This window comes from Bombus pascuorum, chromosome 1 (assembly GCF_905332965.1).
Source record: "Bombus pascuorum chromosome 1, iyBomPasc1.1, whole genome shotgun sequence".
Lineage (NCBI taxonomy): Eukaryota > Metazoa > Arthropoda > Insecta > Hymenoptera > Apidae > Bombus > Bombus pascuorum.
Window position 1 is genome coordinate 33,940,180 of NC_083488.1, and position 26,318 is coordinate 33,966,497.

General features: G+C 40.7%; 1 protein-coding gene and 1 long non-coding RNA gene across 11 annotated transcripts in view; one reads left to right on the forward strand and one right to left on the reverse strand.

Annotated features, from left to right (window-relative positions):
- LOC132911768 (serine/threonine-protein kinase tricornered) overlaps positions 1 to 26,318 on the reverse strand; it is a 44,861-nt gene that overhangs the window by 12,976 nt on the left and 5,567 nt on the right. Inside the window, exons 1-3 of one of the 10 annotated variants that reach the window (XM_060968733.1) lie at positions 8,866 to 9,576; positions 8,517 to 8,748; positions 8,155 to 8,403 (exon numbers count right to left, since the gene is read on the reverse strand). The exons of 3 other annotated variants lie outside the window; for them this stretch is intronic. In XM_060968733.1, the coding sequence (XP_060824716.1) occupies positions 8,155 to 8,242 (88 nt within the window). In that variant the 5' untranslated portion in view covers positions 8,243 to 8,403; positions 8,517 to 8,748; positions 8,866 to 9,576. Of the gene's footprint in view, positions 1 to 5,260; positions 5,363 to 7,785; positions 7,832 to 8,154; positions 8,431 to 8,516; positions 8,749 to 8,865; positions 9,577 to 10,088; positions 10,173 to 20,298; positions 22,618 to 26,318 lie in introns of those variants that run through there. 6 more of the 10 variants (XM_060968724.1, XM_060968691.1, XM_060968780.1 and 3 more) reach the window with 6 other exon arrangements.
- Positions 5,358 to 6,611, forward strand: LOC132912098 (uncharacterized). Its single transcript, XR_009659144.1, has 2 exons — positions 5,358 to 5,735; positions 5,865 to 6,611. It is a non-coding gene; the product is annotated as an uncharacterized LOC132912098 (long non-coding RNA).

Below are 26,318 nucleotides of genomic sequence, written 5' to 3' on the forward strand. Positions count from 1 at the left end.
GCAGTACCTAAATTTATCTCGAGGATACACGCGGCGACCGCTCGGTGCAGCATCGATCGATACTTTGCTACTAAATTCGACAAGATCTCGTTGAAGATTTCTTTTTCGATACCGCTCCAAATATGTGCTCCAAAAAAAAAAAATATCTCCAAATATAACGCGTATACAACTAACGTAGAAATATAGAAAAAGATCAGCAAGAAACGTCGTTATTAAATTCAACTCGACGTTTATTCGTAACGATTCCGTCGATTTTGTACAGAAAATCGTTCAGCAATCGATACGGTTATACGTATGTATGTATACAATTCTGACCGAGGGAAAATCGAAGCAAGGCGACTTTGTGCTCGCTTCGCAGCAGGTATACGTACTCTAAGTGGCTTTGTTCGATCATGGTATGTACCGGTCGAATTAAATACGAAATACAATTTTTTAGATCGATACGCATATATATATATACGTTCTTTGTACAAAGTCGCTTTGGTAAAACGTTATTATTCCGCTTGAAGCTATCGCGCGATCGAGCAAATAATTTGGAACGATGTCGCGAATCGATCGGAATCGATCAGTTAACAGTTAGACAGTACGTATTCGTGAGTAACGTCGGTAATCAATTTTTTATCGTTTAATAAGTTTTATCGTCTATGTATTGATTTTCTTCGAGTAGCGCTAAACGAGAATTCATCGCGTGGTATAGCGGAATTAAACAAACGGTACATTCACCTACAAAGCCGAACAACCATACGATTTTCTGAGAAGAGACCCTTTCCGAAGCCCGATTCTCCATTCTGCTTCTTTTCAAACGCGAATTAGATTAGAAGCATCGTTTATTTTCGCGATATCGAACAAACGTAGCGGTGAAAGAGGACCAGCCTGATCCACGTTCCTGACGCGGCCTATATCCTTGCTCGATTGGAAACGAGAGGTCAACGTAGCTTTAGGCGAAACACGATCGAGCGATTGCTTTCTTTCAAACAATATTCTTAAAAAGCCGTGCTTATTTTCAGCTATCGCCAGCAAGTGCATACGTAGCAACGTCGAAACTGTCGTACTTGTACGACCAATAGGCTCGTTCGAGGAAGATCGTCGCTTTGCGATACAAGATATTTTTATAAATATTTCGACTGCTCCGCGCTCCTTCAAACGGCTTATAACGGTTCGTACGCGATCGATTCTATCTGAACGTATCGGCCAACTATCTATATACATATATAATTTGAATCTTTTCTTCTCTTCTTCTTTTCAGTGATTCTCGCGTTTACATTTTTCAACATTTGCCAATTTTACCGACAGACCGAAATGGTTTGATCGTTGCTTGTATCTGTAGCGTGAGTAGTCGTAAACGATCGACCTCGATCCGATCGCTTCATTCGGGTAAAAACAGTCCCGTATCGATTCCGTGCAAAGACGTAGCTCGAGGAAAAGCTTTTCCTTCGAGGAACCATGGAGTCGTTGCAACGATTTTCCGACGATCACCGGTTGCTGTCCGAACGGAATAACGTCTCTTTGATAGTCAACGGAGACGATCTTTGAGAAAAATAACGTCTTCGTTCGATCCGAATAGTTGCCAGATACGAGCAATTTCTCTCGGGAGTGTAAGCGTGTTTCGTTCTCGATGAATAAACATTGGTTAGAATTTAAAACAAAAACCGTCTCAACGCGCTACGGCCTCTTGTTATTTGTTGAAAAAAGAAAGGAAAAATATCGAAGGTTACAGTCGACGTTACTCACTTTGCAAAGGGTAGAATTTGATTTTATTATACGATGGTTTCGAAAAGCATCGGCTACATACATACTAACGTAGCAAAACCGATGAGACCACTCGTAGAATAATAAATCGTAGGAATGGTGGAATGGTTGAAAGAACAACAATGGTCGTAGCGCTTGTATATATCGCATGTATGTATATCTGTGTCACGCGGATGCCCGAGCCTGAGTCATTCGCTCCCGTTCGCTCGCTCGAGAGTTCGTTGCTCATCGTGGCTTCGTACCATGCCCCGGTCCCGTCCCGTGCTCTTTCACCTACTAACGGTTGGTTTACCGTTCTTCAACTCTTACCGAACGCACCACTCTACACGAGCCGCGCTCGCACATCAAAAGGCCCGATCGAACTGACCACCGTTCTTCCTCTCCACTGGCAGATACTCTTGCAAATCGAAACGAATGTTTCCGGTTCGAGGAAGACGTTCGCAAGAAAATGCAGAAAATCGAGTCGACTGGCGGAAAGAACGAGTCGCTGCGAGGCGCAACTTGTACCAAACTCGCGGACGTTTGTTTATAATTTCGAGTTTGTTCGTGTTTTACGTCAGAGCGGCAGGCGAGTTTTGCGAGGACGCGTTGTCGCTATTTTAGGTATGCGCGGTATTAGTTGATGCGCAATAAAACCGTCACTTTACGCACTCAAAATAAATCGTAGTTCGAACCATCGTTCGAAATACCGTATCCAAGAGTCATCGGCTCCAACGGTTCGTCCGAATTCCAAGACACGCGAAACGATAATCGCGCATAGTTGGAAAGCAACGAATAACCAAACTTTCAAATAGTTCTATAATTATGAAACGTTTCGCGAATGCTCGAAATATATCGCGTGTTACTTTGTTCGACGGCTACGATTACGTATACGTAACGTTTCGTTCGGTTTTCTTTCCTCAGTTTTCCTCGTGGAACGCGGACTTTGCGAGACGATTGTCGAGAGTTCTTGGAAGACGGTGTCGGTCAGTCACGATTCACGATTCTCGATTCTCGACGCGACGACGACTCATCAACTAACTCGACGACTTACCGTCGTAGAATATTGTAACATTACGTAAAAGAGAAGGCTAGTGTCGAGTTTAAACAATGTACGTGGCGATCAAGAGAAAAAAGTAGGAAACAACGAAGCGACGCGTGCACTTTGACGCAAGTTAGAACGAGATAGATCGTAAAGGAAGTTAAAAGAAATTCGTACTTTCCTTGTTATCGTTGGCGAAGCGGTTTCACGCGACTGCGCATCATTCGACTCGTCTTTGGTGTTGGTCAGCTACGAATATCGCGTGGTCGACGTGGTATCCAATTTTAGCGGGTTTCGTCAAGACCGTGGAACACGTAGACGTTGGAACGGCTACGAAAACGCATCGAACGAAAGAATGCACTTTTCTTCGTGTTCTCGTCGCCAAGGATCGACGAAACGACGACAACGACAACGACGACGGCGGCGACGACGGTGACGACAAGGAACCACCGAACGACGAATGCCCACTTCCAACTCCGACTATACCACGACCACGCGACCTGCTCGTCATTCGAGCTTCTCTCCAAAAACACGGCAGAAAGAAGAGCGCGACGGTTCGAACCGTACGATACAAACGCAATGAAACGCGTCACACAAGTGCCAACCGGCGACTCACGATCTCTTTCTCTCGTCTCCTTCTCTCTATGCCAGCCGAGATCCTATACGTACACTATACGACATACAACCCAAGAGAAACTTCGTCCAGAAAACACTAGCACGATCGGAGGGGAGGGATCGAAGTAGGAGGAGAAGACCGAAAGTGCGCGTGACTACCCCGACCACGAACTACGAACTGCGAACCACGAACCACGGACTGCGAACCACGAATCACGGACTACGAACCACGAACCACGGACTACGGACTGCGAATCACGGATCACGGATCACGGATCACGGACCACGGACCATGGACTACGGATCACGGACCACGGACCGTGACGCGACGATCCAGCCAGCCTACCCTCGTCACCTGATCACAGTTACCCACTTGTGCGCTTCCGACGTCTCGGTATTTTCAACCCCGCCGTCGTCGTGTACTCATTATTTCTTTGTCTCTTTCCTTCCGCTCTCTGTACGAGTATAATCAAACTCAAATCAATTCACCGTCCAACCAATCTTTCCAATTTAATTTCTTGGTTAACGGCACCGATAGGCTTATCGATTTACTCGTTGATCGACGAACCTTCCGCTAATATCGGCTTCTAAGGGGAGGGGAGGGGGGTGCGGCGTCCTCTGAAATGTCCACATTTTCGTTCACGTGGCACTTTTCGTAAGAAAATTCAACGCAGAACAATACGTCGGTGGTACGCGAGTGCTCCAGCGAATGCTATAAACGTTATACGGAGACATTTGTTAAAAACTTATTTCTTCGTTTAACCTTCTAAATCTGTTTTGCAAATGTAAAGTTTAGGCGAGTAAAGGTAGGCAGATTAACAAAAGATATAGCGGGACGGTACAGTGCGACGCGGCGCTCACATTGCCCTCTATCTAAGTACATATAATGCATCGTCCACCTCTTCACGTGGGAATATTGATTTCGCCGCGTCAGCTGCTCGCTCAGTTGCTCGACTTTGCTTGCCTATTCGTCGACCGTTCGTCCTCCGTTGTTCGCCGTGAACGCGCGCGCGTTTACTAGCCGCTTGCCCAATCTAATTCGTACACTTGTTCTACCACTTTATACGTTAATTTGCATTGCTCATCTACCACGTGTTTTCCACCTCGCAAACGTCACGCGATTATCGTTCGTTTAACGAGTCTGTTTCTATGTCATGATCAATTATTACCTTTTACAAAAAAACAGGATTTTCACTTTTTTAAATATTTACCGTACATGCGAATATTTCAACCGTACGAAACGTTCTAAAATGTATCGTTGATTTACATTTTTAACGTAGCGATTCTTCGTATTTAATTTTAGGGATCGTCGACGTTACCAAAACTTAACTTAAATTTTTCTATGGAGGAAACGGATTGATTTTCAAATACATTGTGGAAAATAACCTGTAAAACACGCGTGAAGCCCTGGTCCGAGGTCAAGCGTGAATCATCTTTCGTGATTCAACGAGTAAAATGAAAAATTATTGGTAATCGCCATCACGTAGAACCAATTAATTTTAATAACGATTTATACAAGGTTATGTAACATTACCAGCGCGTTAACTGCATGTTAACGACGGTGAAAACACTTTCTCCTTTAATTCCACAGTTATTCTTTTTTTGTGCCAACATCTTTTTAAAATTAATTTGAACGAACGCAAAGAATAAGGGAAAAGATCAACGAGAGAAAGATTTTATCTTTTAATTTCATCGAAATCGTGTTAAAATAACGCGATGTTATAGCATGTGTCGTGATCCTTGTTCTTAATCGCAACATTCTCCGAGAAGTCCTTCGATCGTAGTTTCCAACTTTTCTCGATAAGTTTGTCGGAATAATAAATATAGAGACAATATAACGAAGAAATTATACGTTCCTTCGACGATTTCTCTTACCGTATAATCGAAGAACAAGATTCCGACATTGGTAAATTTTCTACATTTTGTAATTTACCGGCCATTCTCCCAGTCCAAATTTACACGAATAACGATACTAACCTGAAACATAAAAAAAGATTATACGTAATGATAACTTTATTTACGTATATATGTATGCGTATATACATATGTGTGCATATCGGCGTATTAAATCGGTACAAAATCAAAATTCAACATATCGTGTTTATTGCAGCGTGTCCCTAGTTTTCGTCGATTCCTTTTTGACATACTTACAGAGACAGACGCGCAAAAAGGAAAGTGGGAGACGTTACAAAATGAAAAGTTAGGTGGATAGACAATGAAGGAAGCGTTACATAGCGAGAGGAAGTATTTTGGCTACCGCTAGCTTGTCCTATATTTCCGATATGAATATATTATAAGAAGAAGCATATTGTTATTTCGTCAGACCACAGTTCTTTCACAGTGTCCATTCGTGAGTATGATGAATTTTGACATTTTCGTAATTGTTGTTTAAAGAATTGAAAATGACGTCGAATTTTGTCTTATTTATCGATAGAAAAGTTTCCTCGTACGGTAAAATTCTCTTTTCTCTATTCGGTAGCTGTGTTGCCACGGTAACAGCCTAGATTCGAGAGGTTGGGAGATGCGAACCCACAGAGCAGAGACAAAGGGTAGCGCGTGCGCTGAGTCGTTGGTCCGCCTACATATTTGTACATCTACACGCTTATACACGTACACGGATACTGGTAAAATCTGTCCAGAAGAAGAACAGAAGAGAAAGAAGAAGAGAACTATTGTCGCTCGATCGTGTCCTTTTGTTACATATTTCCGGTAGCAGGGCTTACAACGGACGTAAACAATCCATTGAAATATACGGGAATGTTCCCGTCTTTGTACACGCGTATAGCCGACGAATTCCGATTTAACAAAGTCGACCAACACTCGACCAATTTCCTTTCCCTGAAAACATACTTGTCGCGCGACTATTCATTTTCAATTTGCGTTCAGCTAATAATTTCCGCGTTCTCGTATCGGATCGCTTTTCGAACATTTGCTGCCTATTGCGATCAATGAAAACCGGGTCACGCTTTTCCTCGTATCAAGGAGACAGGTAAAGTCAAACGAGGCCATTCGTCCTCGTAATCGCACACGAACAATCTTGCTAACGTTTTACCTTAAATAGCCAACATTAATAAAATTTAAAAGGCCGCTTGCATATTTATCACATAATCGACGCGATATATTCGCAACATATATCACTTTAAACTAGAGACTTTGGAAAATATATTACGGTGCATATCGTGCTTAACGTAAAGAGAACTCAAAGTTCAAAGATCGTACCGTGTGTATTACCTCGCGGAAAATATTGTAACTTTGCTGATCGTGCAACGTTTCTTCAAGTATTACTTGTATATCGTTCAACGGATAGAAAGTTTGATTACTCGATAAAATACCGTAAAACAAGAACTAGTCGGTTTCGCGCCAGTTAACGCCGATTCTTCTAGATACATATTTTTCTAGATTTTGCAAACATATTTTCTCGAAAAGCATTCGAAAAGTGCACGTAAGAGTTTCGAGAAATTATCGGAAGATTAGCGAAAGGCAATTATTGTAACATTTCGAAAGAAGATTTCACTTTTAATTCTACGTTACGAACGATACGAAACGCGAAGAGGCGAGAATAAACGAAAGAAAGGAACGGGTACTTGACATCGTCTAACGTAAATAAAATACGAATACAATCGTAACGGTATCTAAATAATAAATACGAAATATTCGAAATTTTTTAAATATCTACTCCTTTCTTCACCGTTCTCACGTTTCGAACACTTAACCTTGAAACTGATATACATATTGATATTTTCACCGATGCTTGACCAACGAAAAAAGTGGGATTATCGCAAGAATTTCGCGCGTGACCTGACCTTGTCCTAAATTTCATTCCTCCTGAGCCTTTCGAGAATTCAGCAAAGCAGCTCCCTCTAGCTAGGGCAGTGTTTTTCAAACTGCAGGATGTGACTCATTGGAAGGTTGTAAAATCGATACAGTAGTTTATGTAATATACACGCGCGAGCGCACTACAATAAAATTATTATCTGCCTATAATACGGCAAAGAACGAATGATCGAAGAAAATATTACGAAACGAAAGTGATTAGAAAATCGTGCAACGTACGTAAGAGATATTTTGTTTGAAAGATTATCAATATCTACGTTGTACTATTTAGAGGATTTCGTTGATATGAAATCGAAACTCGAGAAAAACAATTTGAAATTAGGAAAGAACCGAATATAGGTACGGTAGCAAGATCGAAGGAATGATATTGAAAATAAAAAATAAAAAATAGGTTGACTGAAAGGTAAAACGAAAAGGCGGACAAATAAGGAACTAAGTTTCCAACGATTTTAATCGATTCGGGCGTATGCATATGACACGCGTAGAACGCAGAAGCGCGACATTAGGTATACATTTGAGTAGATTAGCAAGCAATGGATAGCTACAGCGATGGAAAGTGAAAGTACCTCCGTCTAGCGACCAACGTTTCGTTTCCATGTACTTTATTCGACCTGGTATGATACAACGTATCTTTGTATTATACGTAATAATATCGTTATGCGAAACACTTGCTCGGTTAAAGCAGACGATTTAGCAAGAGGTAATAACGAACAGTTACAAACAGTTTAACTCGTATGACTAACGATTTTTAGAATTTATTGTAGTTCGTACCGTTAAAAACCTATTATCGAGAGTTAAAAGCCGTTATCGAAGACACGCAGCGAAGCTATAGGTAAAACCTATATATCTTGAAACACGGCACGATAACCGTTAAAAGTATCGGACTCGTTACGCATAGGATAATGATATGATTCATACTCGCTCGTTAAACTGACCCGAAAGATAAGACTTGGCACAGGTAATGTAGCTGCACATTTGTCCTATCTTCGTCCACACGGTCTTCAACAATTCCGAATTGTACATTGATAATTGGTAACAAATCGTAGATTCCTTCTCGATCGTTTCACTTGGTCACCGTTTCCCGCGATTCGAACACACGCGCAACCTTTCGAGCGTATCGTGTCGCCTCGCACAACACTCGATCTTTTACTCGGCGATGTTTGTTCTTTTCGACTGCATAATTTCTTTCTAGCAACAGTTGTGTAAGATCGTTACCTGACTTACGTAACGTTTACGCGATATCGAGGAAAGCGTGTGCCTCCATAACGCAAAAACGTCGAATAGAAATCAAACCTACCGAGGGTTAGACATCGACAAATTTCTCTTTTTCTTTAATTTCAACGAATAAAAGCCCGATAAACGTGTGTCGACGATGCAGCTGTAACGCAGCTGATAACAAATCTCAATCGACTTTATCGAGAGATCGTCGATCTCGGTCGAGTTACCGAACAACGTTAAAAGAAAGCGCCAACGTTACAGATCTTGCTGGAAGAACGTGGTAACGATACTTGTAACGTTGCAGTCGATTCCTATAAATAAGTAATTATTATCCTTGACTCTTTATTAGCTTCTGCTCATCGACACGACCTTCGCACCCGCGATTGATTACGTCATAGAAAATGTACGATCGCGCACACTATACTTACGTACTTCCCTTTACCAACACCAACGTGTTTATTTGCGCGTTCCGTTCGATCTTTCCATCCTCAAACGTGGAAAAGAAAGAAAGGCAAAGACGAGTCGCATCGTATAGTAGAGTATGTCAGTTGCATCTCTATCCATCGAGTTACATCAATTTCTTAGGCGCGACGGATCGAAAGAAGAACGTCTTTTTACGAGGTGTAACGATCTATGTAGATCTTTGAGTACACGGATGCGTATATCCAAGTTAACGAAATCCTTTTTCTCACAACTTACTCGTATTCGCGTTAACAGTCCCCTTTAAAAGAGTTTCACTCAGATATAGTGCAAACGTAGTGCAAACTAAAAACCACTATTTCCGTGTTCGTCAAGGTTTCGTTGTTAAAGATAAAAGCTTAACCAACGGAAACTTCCTGCTTCGATGCAATATCGATAATCGACGGCTAATTCGAACCTTATCGAGCACGCCAAAATTATCGTCGTCCAACCTTAGCAGCACGATAATATTTCTCGCAAATATGCATAGATTAGCAGCGAAAACGTTAAAATACCAAATTACGCAGGCAATTCTTTTAAAGCTTGTTCGACGTTGCATATTTATATGTACATGTATGTATTAAACATTTCGTCGTTAATTAGCATCTATTACGAAGTAGTATTCATCGCGCAAGTAGCTTATTTCTTTTCGTGAAGAAATTCAACAGCGACGGCGTAGTTACGACTGATCAGCTGATTTCGTGATTAACAAATATTTGTAAAGAGGCTCGATCGTCGATCACTTGGTTCCTTCGATCACGCGTATAAATTTTGGCAGTGTCGCTCGTCTCTTCCTTATTATCGCAAGCCATTTAAAAACCGTACAACAAACTGTCATATAAATGATCTCTTTTACACGCGAGTCGTAAATCCGTAAGTCGGTAAATAAAGTTTTCTGTCAAAAATTTCAGGATAATCGTAAGATCAAATTTATAAGCAGAAGGGTAACGTCGCAGAGTTACTTCGCAAAAAAAGATTCGCTGGAGAAGAAAAATTCGGTCACGATGGTACAAGTAGCGAAAATGATCGAGCATCGAGAAGAAAGGAAAAGCACAGAGCGGTGTGTCACCGACACGCGGACGCGAACACGACGGCGAACGGCGGCTGCGAAACGATCCAGAGAATCGGAAGAGAGGCTACGAGTCGACTGCGCGACGCGATACGCTTTCGGAAAGAGGTGCACGAAACCCACCGAAATCGAACAGGAATACTCGAATCGAATATTCGAAGGACCGGAGCGCACGTACGCGAACGTAACTTGGTGACCGTCTAACCGAGTGACTGAACGATCGACTAACCGTGCTGGAACGAACGCGATCGGACGCAAGCGAGTCCGAGTGGATGATACGATGAAAATAGGGGGACTCGATGTATGCCCACACTGCCCAAGTGCCCACTATGCCCACTTGTGTCCACGCGTCGACTTATGCTCACGCACGTTTCTTGCGTATTCGCAGAACGTGCATCGACACTCCAATTAGTTACATATTCGTTTCACGTTCGAGAGTGTTCCAAATTAAAATCATGAGCATTTTCGCGCACACCTCTCGTGAACGTTCGGTGAATAGGTCATCGATTATCGTTTATCGAGCCACCGTTCACGATTACGCTACTTCGATAACGGGACTATAACGTTATCAAGATTTAAGTTGCAAATTTGACAAATTTTACCGTTATTTTTGTCGACGCGACATATCGCTCGTGAATCGTGCAATCGTGTCTCTTATAAACATCGTTACATTATGTACGTTATTTGCATGTACGCTATACGTGTAAACGGATAATAACGTATACACGTAAGTCGATATGGCACGGAATCGTATTAATCGTATCAACGATTAGTTTGTGGAAAAACGATGAAACGAAGACGACGTTGGAGCGAAGCGAGGTACCACAGCGGAGAATCAAAAGTTACCGGTTGTTTCGCGGCCCCAATTGTTGCTCCGGTGACGGTAGTTTTACCAGTGACGTCATCGGCGTGAAGGTGCACGCGGTCCTCGGTTAACTGTACTTTGGATCAAAACTCGAGCGGGGTTCGTACGATCGAGCGTAAAGCTGTTATAAAATCGAATAAACGTATGAACGAAAGAACACGAAAACACAAGCAGTCGTCAGATTTTTTTTTCCTGATATTTTTCTCGTGGCAGATTTAAAAAATGTTTGTACAAAGTAGAATTCGGAGGACATGACCTACCGAAAATACGCTAGTGTCTCCCTTATCCGAACTAACAGGCAGACGTAAGAGACCGTTCGGATAATGAAACAATCGATCATACGAAGTTTCGTTTGTTCGAATACAGGTTGAGATGAATTGATAATTTCTTTAAATATTTATGGACCTCGTATTTGTTTGCCCGCTAAGTCGCATAATTTTTTCAATACAAGTACGTAATAGCGTAGAGCTATTCTTTTTGTACTTTGAATCGTCGATGCATTTTTTCGCTACCACCTTTGCTATGGTACGAGAAGGCACCTTTTCATTAGCACTTCCGTTTGCTCTTTCCATTTGTATAAAATCGTCGTTATTATCGTCTTTATCGGAACGAAACTACCACATCGGTACGTTTCAATTTTTCCTACCGTTGCCAGCATCGTAGGAATCTACGTTCTTCGGGTAATTTTTCATATCGTGTTTTTGTTTTCTCGTGTCTGTTATCGTCGCTTTTCCAACGCCATGTAGTTTTGTTGATTCTATCGCATTTACGTCACTTTCCAGTTCTTCGATTACGTCGTATTTGGAACGCCGTTACTTTCCTACTAAATTCTTCTAATTAGAATCCTCTCGACCGAATAAACGAAAGAACACATTGTACACGAACATTAATAAAATATGTACATATTTGAAACGGAAAAAGGCACTCATTGCCGGGAAATATTATGTACGGACGATAAAAGCGCCGGATTTTTAAATATTTGAACAGGAGGGGTCTATACCGTATACGTTTTCCGCGATGTACAGCGATTGTAATTTGATATCCTAATTGGAAATTTGAAATATCGATTCAGAAGTGATTTTTGCAGCTTGAGATTCAAGGTGCTTCTATAAAACGCGCACGACCCTGAGTGCAGCTACGCCAATTGATGTCGACGCTTAATATTTTAATTTACAACCTCGCTATATCATTTCCACCGACTATACCTATGCTATTCGTACGCGGTGTTCCATGTTTCATCGAACGTTTCTTTTAAACGTGAAAGTATATTCACAATTAGACTGTTGGCGTCGACAGACGAATGACAAACTAGATGCATAACTCGTTTTAGTACGATCGATCGAGTAAAGTCCGAGCCTGCTTCGCAAACGATCGAACGCGCATCGTAATACATAATCGTTAGGTTGCTTGCTCGCATCCTACTTTTATCCGTTATTTGCTCCCGTTTCATACTATCCCATTCGAATAACAAACATCCGTTTATTTCTTTCTTCTTTTTTATCGTATATTTATCGTGATACTAATAACGCTCGAAGAGAGGAACAAAGGCTGTACGTAGGTGGTTATCGAGAAGCGATATTAAAAACCACAATAACGTACAGTCGAATAAACGTAAATGATCGATAGCGATAGGACTTTGAAAGAACGTTACTTCAAACGAAATTTCAAGCAAAAGTAACGCGTGGCAGAGTACATGCGGTATCTAGACACGAAGTATGATCAAGTTGGACATGCTTTAGCAAGTTTGAAGAACTTTTGCCAAAGTCATAGCATTGGTTTTTGGCTATGGTTCCGAATTCCTTGGCTTAATTTTAGTTAACGTGCGCGCGTGTCAAGGACACGATATTATAAAGTACCCTAAAGAGTCATATTATGTCATTTATCCATTCTTACGCTATAGTCCACGCTATAGAATGATATTTTATACAAGAGAAAACGTAGAAACGAACGTATAAAGTTGTTACAAAAGCTGTCTCGCTCGCGATGTTTCTTTTCTTCTCACAAAGTAATTACTCGGAGAACGTTACGTTACTGCCTTTTCACGGGGCAACTTCAAGAAAGTCATGGAAAACGCATTAACTTCCTGAAACGTACAGTATACCTATACTTGGATACGGAGTTGTGTGAAATTGACACCTTTAAATGCGAATTTTTACAAAAAGAAAAGAAAAAAGCAAACGGGATTCGTTCGTTCGATAGCGAACAAACGAAAATTCTGAGTGGACAAACGTGGACAAAAGAATACCGTTTGTCTTTTGTGAAAATTCGCATCGGAGAGTGGCAACTTTGCCTGACTTGGATACCGGATAAGGCCTGACTCGACCAACTGCTATAGATATTTTTAATTACGCTTATGGTCCAACAGCTACGATCTTGCGCCATACTCGTTGCCTTCGTCGCAACGACTTTTCCTCGATTTTCACTCTAGTTATCGGGCAAAATAAAGTACACAAAATATCGTAATTATTATACGTAGAATAAAAATATTCGACTTCGTATCGCTAATAGATCGATAAGGAATAAATAAAGTATTTGTAGGATTACTTGCGAGAATGTAACGAGTGTACGATCTCTGTCGCAACACCGACTGTTATACGCTAAGTACGTATAACAGGAACGCGCAGCAAGGGGTGAATAGGTAAAACAGCGAGCAAGGCGAAAGGAGCAACGCAATCGACTGCATTTTAACCGGCAAGAGAATTTAAGACTCGTTGCGAAATATATTACATATAACGCGAGAAGCCTTGAAGTTTCCGCGTCGTTAATTCAGAGTAGAAGTGAGAACAGAACAGAGAGAATCGAATGAGAAATAGAAAGCTACCCACCCAACTGAGAACACTCGTTTTTAAAGCATACGCGTCAAGTGTTCATCGATTTTTAATTTAAATACTCGCCGATGATTCTCGTACTTTTACGATGTTCGCACAACATTACGATTAACAAAGTGTTTTCGTGTTACCCTTATCGACACTACAGCGAGTAGATAACGATGAAAACAAGTAGTTCTCGTGATATGCACGGCGATTGATCGTACTCATGTACATACAACGCCAAGTACATATTTCGTGTTTCCTTCTATCCTGTTCTATCTTATATTTTTATCTCTATGGAATATCAACATCCAAATCTAACATCTGAAAATTGAAAATATTTGTTCGCAATATTTTTAAATATCGATCAGATCGCTTTCGATGCTTTGACAGTTTCGATGCGAGAGACAAGTTAAATTATGTTATCGCGATTGTCTACGGCTGAATCTGATCCCATCTCCGGTACGCGGGACTTTTCGACAACAGTCAGCTCTCGGGAAAATGGTAATGGTCTTTAAACGTCCATGTGTATCGCATAGAATTTCATCTCTAGCATAGAACGACGAATTCTTCGGGATAATCGTTCGGTGAGATGGCGAACATGCCGTTTGTTTTTTCCGTACGAGATCCCAGTAACGAAATACCGTATATCCATGTGTTTGTTTTTCGTTCTATCGACCTTATTGAGTTTTTATATTTCATGGTCGCTCGAGTTTCGAGGAAGAAAAAACTGTGCCACGAGATCGATGTCGATCCAAAAGTTTGCTCCCAATCTATTACTCGAGCGCGAGTGAACAAAGAATGCGTGGAACAAGCAACTTTGCAAAGTTACAAAACCGACAGATTAGGCAAGCTTGATCGCGTTTCCCTTCGACGACGGAACCTCCTCTGAGATTATAAAACGACGCAACGAATCGTTTAGAAATTTAATTTTCCAACAAAATTTATCAGAGCCGTAAACCGATGTTGTGCAACTTGTCGAGACGATAGAGCGATTTGCGCCATAGTGACACACCGCACGAACAAATGCTCGTAGTTAGAAATATAATTGTAACGATATTTACAAATAGAACATCGTTCGATGAGCAGTTGCTTTTAACGACAACATATACGCGTTAGCGCATCCTGTTCGTCTCTATCCCGAAAATAACAAGATTTTAAAATCTTACTCGCTAACGGATACGTTCCGTAAATAAGAACGAGAAAGTATAAAACATAATTTCGTGCGAGCGGTGCGAACACCGCTGTACACGCATGACAATGGTTGCTTTGTTCGCGAACGAACGCTTGAGCGTACACATGTAGCAGATACGTCGTCCATGTACATTGTACTTACATACATCCCCGTCCGTAAGTATCCGAATATTTACGTATTTACGGATTTATATCTTATGAACGAGAGCGTATGTATAATACATGCCCAACAGGTCAAGCAATCCTCGACTTCGCTTGATTATATGTATATATTTGGCTTTTGCGCGACACCAATTCCCAACGAAGAAAAATCATGTTAAATCTACCGTTACATCGAGGAGGATAGATCGCACGAGGAAAATCAAACCAAAACAGCGCAAATGGAAAGGGATCGTCGTGTAAACGCTGTCGCTTCTCAGATGTCGATGATGAGAAGTTTGAACGATATTTTCACCAATTAATTAGAAAATACCAGAGATGTATATAGTCGGTTGAACCGACCATCCGGACACTTTTATAATGGACGAGTAGGCGGCAAAAATGGCCGATTGATCAACCTTAAATTTTTAATATTTTTTTATTTCTTCAATTTTTTTCATTTTAATCTTTTTTAATACGTGGAATACTTACTTATAGCTATATATTTGTACGTAATATAATTATCACATAGAAAGTTAAAAATAGTAATTGGTATTTATTGAAATGAACGAAACAAGTATTCGGTAACTAGAAACTTAATTCGCTATTTCTTAATTCCATCGTAACAAAAATTCCTTAAGTCGAAGAAACAAGATGTAATAAAATAAATATAACAATGTTAAAGAAATTTCTCTTTGGTTTCGTAATATCAAACAAACATAAAGACGCGTTTTATAGTGGCGTATGTGTGTGGATATGGTATAGAACTCGCACTTTCGGAAATATTAAATTCTTTAATTTTTCCAGACTACTTTGTTCCTCTATTTAACGATCTTATTTCATATTTCGAAATACCGTTACACGCGAACGTGCTTTGAAACTTAACCGCACTTTCGATTTCTTGGCACATCGAAATTCGTGAAAGAAATCGAGCAGCATTTTCGAATATGACGAGACGTGATAAATCAAATACTAATTTTTGTTACGTAAAATCATATTACACTTTAAATCACGCGATTAAATACGCTATATCGTACGATGAGATACGTTTCCATTCGATGAAATATATCGTCTTAGTTGCTCTTACGCGATTTAATAAAATCGAGAAAAGTATACCTTGTGAAAAGTACGATGTACCTTCGAAACGGAGATAGACGCGAGAATGTTTGTGTTCGCGTAGAAAAACAATTTAAAGCAGGTGACACACTCGAGGGTATTCTTGCTCGAGCACCTACGTGTATGTAACCTCCTTGAGAGATTACAAGCCAATGACCTCGTATCTGATAGCGTATTGCGTGACAACGAGTATTCGACGCAAACGAACGTTTCTTCGCGGAAGAAAACCTTCTTTCCTTTTCACCCGCTGTTAGAACGAAACGTTTTACGAAAATTTGATCATCGATTTTGACTATCGTTGAACTAAACTAAACTAGCGAGATATGTATATTATATGTACGTATAAAGAAGAAAATTTTACGGTAATTATTTAGAAAAACGACGCGTTCTCGATTTCGATGATTTTTCTCGAAACTAAGACAGCCCGGAGGTAACGTAAATAGAAAGAAAACGTTGATTTCTACGACATATTGAAAAATCATGGGAATCGAGAACGCGTAGCTCGTTAATAATTACAAACGTTATCACGATTTTGCGTTGCTTCGAGTAATATGTAAATCATAGACGATATGTGACTCGTACGATGTGCGACGATACGGAAAGGAAAAATTTGCGTCTCTTCGATATAAACTTTGCAAAAACTAATACTCGTGGCTTATGAATTTCCCGGAAGCGAGCATTGTCTTGCTACGAAGAGAAACCGATCGTGATTCGAATCCCAACTTCCACTTTTGCCCGCAACGTTGCCAGGTGATACATCATACATACTCAGTTTCACCCACGCGCAAACAAGCCGAGAATTACACAACGCGTAAACGCGACATCGTTGAAAAATCTCTTCTAGGCTTTCTCGTATAAACCGACTATGGTAACGAATCTCGTATAGAATATGTAACATTACGTCGAGTATCGCAAGTTACGATTCAATTATAAATTAAGACAAAGTACGGTACAGAAGGTTCTTAATTGCTCGGCAAGTTTGAGAAAATATATCGATGGATGGACGTTTATCGATCTATCGATCGATATTTCGTGCAATGTGATTAAAACCAGTAAGGTGCTCGAACGACGTACGTATCGCGAGGCTGCGGATGAAGAAGACGGTAATGTAAATTTCTAATAGAGACATTGGTTTCATATTCTGTTTGATCGTTAAACGAAAAAAATTGCGTTTCTCAAAAACGTCTATTATCTTTATTGCCGTAATCGATAGACTTTCCTTGGAATATCTTGGACTAATCCATAGAGTAAGATTATAAGCTTCGAAATATTCGGTCATTGAATCGAACGTCGCCGATCGCGAGAAAAGAATAATACATATATGTATAAATAATCTGGAAGTTGAATAAGTTTTAAATTTACAACGAGTACGAATAAGTCGCTGACACGGATTTATAAATAGATAAAAATGAAAAACTGGAAGAAAATGTGAAATAAATTAAAGAATTATTAACCGGCGTTTAGTCGGAAATAGCGGATATCCATAGATATCGATAAATATCTAACGGGTCGGTTGAAATACGCAAATAAATAGATATAAAACTGGTGCATACATTACCAGTAAATAAGATGTAACAATCAAGACGATTATAAATGGAAATCTTACGTAACTTGTTTTTCGCTTATTAGTCTAATTAGAAACTCGGACGATGGTACGACTCTGTTATCGTTCGACATCGTCGTTCCTTATCCATAACTCGTTCTAGATTCGAAATTTATTTGCATTGATAATTTCGTGTACTTGACGGATATGTTAGAAGCCGCGTATTACGAATTTTACGATTTTTACGCCTTTAAACGCGGTATTTCTTAAATAACGAAAAACGACCCGACAGAACCGTACTGCTTATTTGCTTCCTGTTAATCGTGCATGATTATAAAGAGAAAGGACATAACAGAGAACGCGGTTATTACGAATTCTACGACATGCCGTTGCCAGCAACGATCGCGACCTGGTTTGCACACCAAGTCTAATGTTTATTTATCAAGTTTACTGTTCGTCCTCTTTCCGGCCTAGTTATCGTGTCGTGCCACGTTTGCCGGGGAGTTTGAATCTCAAGTATAATCTTCTTTTGTTCACGAAACGCTTGTTATTTTAGGTAGCGTTATGCACATTTCTTTCGAGGGAACATCGTCACGGTTAAATTCGACGATACATCTACTCCATGTAATCGATTGATACACATAGCTCGACAGTTTGAATTACAAATTTGTACAAAGATCATGATGCTCGTCTAACTCTGATACAAATTTCGTTTAATTTAGTTCAGTTTCCAATAACGATTAATCGGAACGGATAAAAACGACTTTGAAACGAACGAAGGAGATGCGACGTTGTTCGAGTAAACACCGCGCAAACACAGCGAGGGTGCTTCTCTTACGTATAAGAGAAAAACGTTGTAGAAACGTATAGATAGACTGTTGAAAGATCGTGGAAACAATGGAAGCCCCGTTAATACGATTCTGCGTTCGTCATGGTAGCTCGAGTACATTGCACCAAATACTCGACGCATCGTTAAATACCAGGAACTTGACACTGATCGTTGCAGAGATTGTTAAGTATACTTGGCATAAATTTATGCTTGAAAAAGGTTATCTTATTCGACGACGATTAACTGATTCAAACTGATAATAAAAGACGTTAATTAATAAAATCGATTCACCAAAACTCCTTTCCCAATCTCTAATATTATTGTAAACATCGTGACGCTCTCGTTACTGTTAATCGATTAAATTGCTTCCTGAAATATAGTTTCGGACTGAAAGTAATGCCCGTTTTGAGATAACAACCATACGAGCGTAGTTTTATTATATATAATTAATTATTTTCCAATACAACTACGACTCGTATTCACGACACTTGTCACAACGTGAGACGAATTTCTCTATACCTTCGACACACACTTCCTTTCCCACCATGAAACTCTTATTCGCCCAGAAACTCTTTCAATTTTGCAAAAACGATGGTAATCTGGATCGTTGGATCGTTTGATGCGCTGATGATCACTCGTAATGAATCCTCGGACACGTTTCTCGAGGTCTTTCGTAACGACAAACGGGCGATCGGAACACTTACGATCACATACAGTTTCTCCACGCGTATTGAACTCCCGCACCCGTCGTCTTACGAATAATTCAAATATAATCTTATTACCGTAAACTGCCGTAATTCGATGATTCAAAAGGCGAGTTGCTTTTGAACGAACGTATTAAGTATTGAGAAAACGTAAATCGTTATCGGTGGGGTGTTCAATTTGCATCGCCATTTGAAACGTACCAAACTATGACAACTCTAGTTAAGTACTCATAGATGAAATTTTTATTTTAAATAGGAACACCGAGCGACCTTCTACGATCACATTTCATCGTTTTATACGACTTTTATGCGTTAACGGGTATCGCTTTTTGAGCGACCATCGTAAATATCTATCTATGCATTACGAAGGAAAAGATCGAAAGAACAAAGAAAATTTGTGTGGTCCTTCCTTAAACAAAGATCGAGAGTTACGAGTCGTAAGAAATCGCAGTCGATGGAAATGCTTTCGTATTAATAACCGTACACGTACGATTCCTATTCAATTATCTGCTAGCGTCGTGAAGTGTACATTTGCTTGGTAAGTAGGATCTTTTTATTAATGGCCACTGCCGTGTGTACGGAACACCTGCGATGACTAACAGTACCACGCAGCTAACTATAATAAGACGCGAGTATACTCAAACACTTACGTTATTACGCAGTAACATCGATCTTGCTCTTTACGAGTAGGTGCTCGTACGTACAAACGCGGCTAGTCTGACTGCAGTGCAACCGAACTAACCGTTGTTCCACGCAAACCGATATCGACGTGTAAAAGTTTAGAATTTTTAATAAAAAACACCATTTGCCGATGGTATTTCAGTCGTCGAGTTATTCGCGTTGAATTCACCCTTTCGAGAAATTAACGATACTAATCCTCGACCAGTTCGTCTCTTCTATACTGTTTTACAATCGTTCACCTTTGCGCGATTATACCTTGAACGAATGAAACAGAAAGTAGGAAGAAGGAAGCAAGAATAGAACGAACGGGCGTCGTTCGACGAGATACGTACGATAAAATACCAAGAGAATAGGAAATATGAAAACTAAATTGCAAATTGCAATGTTCGTTACAGGTTTCTTAATTCGTTGACGCGATAGAAAAGAAAGGTTGACAATCGCTTTCGAATTTACCTGATTTTCCGATCGGTGGTTGACCGAGTCTGCTAAACCACCTGAGAAACCTTCTAGCGGTGGTGGCAGCAGGTGGTCTACATCCTTCGAGTATAACAACTCCATTATTGTTGTTGTTGTTGTTGGAAGTTGGACGTTCGGACGGAGATGCTCTGCTGTACGGCGACATCCAAGCTGTGGTAGTGCTTTGGATAGTGGTACCTTTGACGGTAGTAATGGAACTGGTTATTTTAGCCGGGTGCGGGACCCAATCTTCCGAAGCGACGGGCATTTGTCTCGTCCTCTCGTCGGACGAGTGAAAGACAAACCCGCAGAATGGAAAAGTCATTCAAGGTTTTACACCCTTCCGCGAAGATAAGATTATTTAGGAAACTCGAGTAAATTTCCTATATGGTTTCGGAGTACGTGGCATAGGCGTATCGACGATAAGTTCGGCAACGTACCGATCACGAAATTCGATGTACACCTTTTGCTTTTTCTATTTTTTTCCTACTTCCGTAATTCATAACCAACCGGCCGATTCCAATGTTCGATGTTTTCCTTTAAACTCGGCCAGCGAGTTTTTTCTCACGACTCGCCAGGAAGAGAACGTACAAGTATAGGTACATATTTTCTTGTGCGCGCGCGTACCTCAAGTTTCGCGGTCGTCGCTTCCAACTTTATCTATGTTGCTCGGATGTTTGCTTTAGCAGCTAACAGTCACGTGCTTCCCCTTAACTTGTTGCACATACCTCGACGACTCTTTCTGTATTCTAAATGCGCCCTTGCTCGTCCGATCGATCCAAAGTCATGGCTGTTCTTTCGCTGATCCTCTCTGCTCTTCGACGCAGTCGATTACCGTCGAACGACAAACGGAATTCGTATCTTCGTCGAATTTTCTTATTTCTTCTGCAAACGTAATACGGAGAATACGGAGGAATAGAAAGGACAAATCACGTCGGATCAACTAGTTCTTTGTAAATTCTCCCGACGTCTCGCGCGTAATATGTACGTTTTCTTAAAATTCTTATCAAAACGAACGACCTATCGGATTTATTTGGTACGTTATAAGGTACTTAGTTTTCATTGCAGCCTTTCTGAGTAATACTATGCTACCGTGGAATGGTAGTATCCAGGTAAATTATGCAGATAGGAAAAATAGTCTACGTGTATTTAAAATCGAACGTTCGATCGATCGAAGCAACGACTCTTGTTTGTTCCCGATCCGGTAACGCTTTCCGAAGATCCTCGATCTTCCGCGCATCGGAAAGATGGAAGAAATACACGGCACGAATTTGTCCTTAAGTAGGATTATTGCACTTTGTCCTACTTCGCTCGATCCAATCTAGTCTCGATTAACGGTTTCTCGCGGACCTACGTAAGAATCTTTTCGTAGACGTTTGCAGAAATCGAACGAACAAAGTTTTCTACGTTCGCGGCATCACAGTCTTCCAAGTATGTATAGGGAAAAGGATGGCATTCCTGAATATTTCTTGTCCCTCCGAAGCGTAAACTCTTGCAGACTACACTGTCGGCAAATCGTTTGGAGGTCGAGGTTGATCTCTCGCACTGGTGAACGTTGCTCGGTCGGTCACGTAGTTGCCGCATTATCCGTGTTTCGTTGCGCTATCATCAGCGACTACGTATTACCGTCGTCCTCGTCTTCGACGTCGTCGTCGACGCATACGGTTCGTTCCGATATTCCGATAAGCTGACTCGCCGCCACTCCTATTCTTTCCTTTTTTACTTGCGACCAGCGATATTCCTTTCGATTGCCCTCCTAGAGTTACGTACGGGACGTAGAGCAAGAGAAACGAGTACACGAATGAACGAATGTCGTTCGATCGGTAGAATGCGTTCCGACAAAGACTTACACGGTACGCGCACTAATTTTCACTTGGAAATGCACAGGCGATCGAAGTTTGCGCACAACAGGTAGAATCGGATCGTCGATCTTGTCGAGTCACGTCCGAAAAACACCATTTAACCCATATCGAGAAACGTCGTGAACGTAGGCCTCGATTGCACAATTTCATCCGGCTGGCGAGAAATTCAGCGGAGATAAGGAGGAAAACGTAGAAGCACGGAGAGAACGTTGCCAACGAGTCGATTCTAACCACACGTCTCTCGACCTGACGACAGACTCGAACTGCCACCGACCAACCGACCGACCACGACCACCACTTCTCTCGACGCTGTCTCTGCCAACTTGCTTCTTCGTGCTCCTCTACCACTCCTCTTGTCTACTGCCGGCCTTCTTCCTTCTACCTCCCTCTTATTTTCTTTCTCTTTTCGATCCGCCTGCGTGTTCGTGTATCCATGCACGCGTATACCTTCACCGCGGCATAACACCGCGACACCCGCGTTACCACTACCGGTACACTGTCGCTAACTGCCCCACCACACCGCTACTTTTTCTTCAGTCAACTCCCTCTCGCACTCGCTACTTCGTAACTGTTTCTTTATCTTCTCTTTCCTTCCTTCTTCGTTACTCGCGTAGCTTCCTTACTCTTGCTGCACTTTTGTTAACGAATACAGTTCAGAAATGTCGAAACGAATACAGCTGGAGGTATATTTGCGACAACTTGCCGCTCTCTGGCACAGCAACACGTTGTCGTCGTGTTCCATCGTGCTGACGTTTACGTTCAACGTGTTTCCACATTGCGATACGATAGATGTGACGCGCCTGTGTACACAAGTACTTGCACGCGTGGACGCGATTCGTAGGCGATCCACGCACGAGCGGACGAACGAACGTAGACGCGAAAAACATGGAAAATTGGAGTAAAAGGGATAAGCGCGTGATACTCGGCTGATGCAATGTGACTGTCAGACAGAACCACGATCTTCTGTAAGTGTGTGTAGTCTCCATAACCTGACTTTTCGCGGATCACCCTCAAACTCTTCCCCCTTGTTTACTCGTAGATACATGTATACTGCTCGCGTAATCGTCCACAACGCGCCATAAAATCTATCATACGTGTTTATTCTTAATCGTTCTTTTTATTTTAACTGGTCAACAGCGTACGTATTCTAAGTATTCTAACGAGCTTATTAAAAGTTTATAATCAAATAGCGAAATGTCCAGAGTTCGGGTATTGGAAAATGATCGGACTTGCGGCAAAAATACCGCCAATGAGTTTCAAGATTGACGCGTTACGCGTTAAAAATCTTTATTTAAAGGCAACTTGGCGAATAATTAGCCTGAAAAAATGCAATGTAACCACCCACACGATTTCATAAGGGTCTTCCAACGATTTCTTTTTGCGTTCAACAGAACATCGTTTACGTTGAAAATGGAAAGTCGTCTTTATTATTCGGGCGAAGAGCGTAACCGCCCGTTCTAGAGACGAAGTAAAAACAGAAAGCGTGTCCGATCGAGTTCACTGAGACTTCACGCCTCTTTCCTTTCCTCTTTATTCGTTTATATTTTTCGTAAGTTGCAAAAGCTCGTGAACACAATGGGCACAGATATAATTTAAGACAGGAACTAATTATTTTAATTCTATTTAATTCGTCGCTTCTGCCGAAACCCTAATCGAGAAATATACACAAAAGAGGAGTAAGAAATATTATATAATACACGTTGATTAATGACATTCGAAGCACCTATCGATCGCAGTGTAAATGCATCAAACTTTTCAAATACGTTCATTATTATAAAACGCTGTACAAGCATTCAAAGTAAAAAACCAAAACATTGTATCGTCAAATCGAAGATGATTCGAAACATTAACTCTCTTCTGTTTTTCAAAATTGTAACGAATGAGTCGACGTTGTTTAATTTATATTATGATTATGCATAATTTTTATTCAGATTTTGTATTGCAAGTGACTGAAAATATGGTCGAATATATACCAGTAAAAATATGCAATTATCGTTAAATCGATAGACCGAGTGTGTATGTGTGTATTCCGAGATCGGACACGGAGATTGCTTCACGCTGATGAAATTAATTTATACGATTTTCTACCAAAAATTCTAAGAGGTGTCGATAGACATCTATTATCGAATATTCATTTACGTTTAAAGAGAGAGGGAAATCTAGATGTCTAGCGCGGATGTTGATTGGCATCGTCAGTCAGGAGACTGACACAGAGATCCCAGTAATAAATCGTAAAACGGTTGCCGGTATGGGTACGGTATACTCTGCATAAAAATAGAGGCGCCACCGAGGATTCCGTAATGAGCGTAAGTTATGCAACGCATTAAGGACAGTGCCCTCCGTATGCGGATAACTTCGGGAATTTCCGTTTCTGTACGTACGAGTAAACTTTATCAAGAGGGCGATACTTGTTCTAACGCGTCGCTAATGCATTTCGTTCAGTCTTGTAGTTTCTTTCAAAAACTTTACCTCGTTCCAATTTTACCGCTCTAATTTGAAATCTTTCCACTTCCCTTTCATCGTTCGACACTGGCTAACTTTGAGCAAAGGTAATAAAAGGGATTACGTATTTATACCGATGAGATCGTCGAATCGTCCGATCCTCCGTATCGTTTGTTCTCGTGGAAGAAAAAGTAAGATTCTGGATTATTTATCACAGACGGGATACGTAAAAAATTCATTTCGTTGCATAAGTGTCCCTACCTTTGTAAGCAAAAATGTTGCAGCATGATATATTGCGAAGATCGTCAGCATAGGGTACATGACTTCTATTCGATTCCCGTGTATCGTGTAACTTGGAAAAGTATCTTCGTTAACACTGGTGATCATTAAAATACACACTTGACCTAGAATACCCATAGGTGAAACGAATACAAAGGCGAGGTTACAGAAGGTTCGAACGACGAGGAGGAAAAACCAGGATGACAAAGAGAAAGACGTTGTTGGCAACGGTTCAAAGCGCAGTTCGACCTAACTAAAATACTGCAGTGCTCCACTACGTGTCGCATACCAGGTGAAAATATTGCGGAACTGCTAGCTTACGAATTAAGAATATATATCGTGTAATCGACGGTATAACACGATTATCATCGTACTTTCTCCGCCAAATCGAATACCAACTCGCAAATTTGTCGGTTACCCACGACTGTTGGAGGTTAACCGAACTAGTCAGATAACGATCGCCGATTCAAATTTCGGTGACTTAAAAATATATATCGTCAGATCCGATCGTATCGTACCGTAAAAATAAAGACTTTAAGATTTGAAAATATTCGTAAACAGAATATAACTATATTGCCTATTTTAAAATTTTGAAAATGACGTAGTTACAACAATGCATAGACAGAGGTGGGTAATTTTTATGAAAAAGCTGAATCGGTAGAGCGATCATGTAAATACATCCAAGCAGGATTTCCACTCTAATAACGTTAACACAGTAGTTGGAACGTGCGCGTAGTAACAACAGTAGTAGGAATCAACAATGCTAGACTACGTCAAAGATTTTAGTAATTTTCGTGCAACTAGGCACTACGCGAACGAGCGTACCTTGTTGCTCGCCATTCGAAGGTACCTACGTTACCAACCATTAACCAGCGACAGCGAACGATCGTGCCCGACGGATAATGCTTTCCAAATCTGGTATTTACGATCGAAACGTTAGTTTCATCTCGCATTTTATTTTATCTCGCAAAATTGAAAAATATGATATTCCGATGGAACGCAAAATTTTAAAGATAAAAAATAATATAACGCGTGTATGGAAAAGCACGATGGAGAGACATTTTCCCGCTTCCCCTCTTAAATTCTGTGGATGCATTTGTCGAAGAAAATCACGACTCGTCTACGATGGAAACTCCTAGCAATGAAATCATTTCCGCGTATTATAGGGAAGATTTACGGGAAGCTACACACTTTCCTTTTTTACCATAGAAATTGTGAAAACAATAGTCCTTACACAACAAATTATACGTCGCACGGCACAAAGAATACTTGTTTCTTGCGATTGTTTTCACCCTGTCTTCTTTTGAAAGAATACATTACAAGATAAATTTTACAATAGAGAATAATCACATATACATACATATAATTAAATATACAAAATATATACGCCCGAAATTAAATCGAGTAAAATCTGCTTATATTAAAGAAAAATAG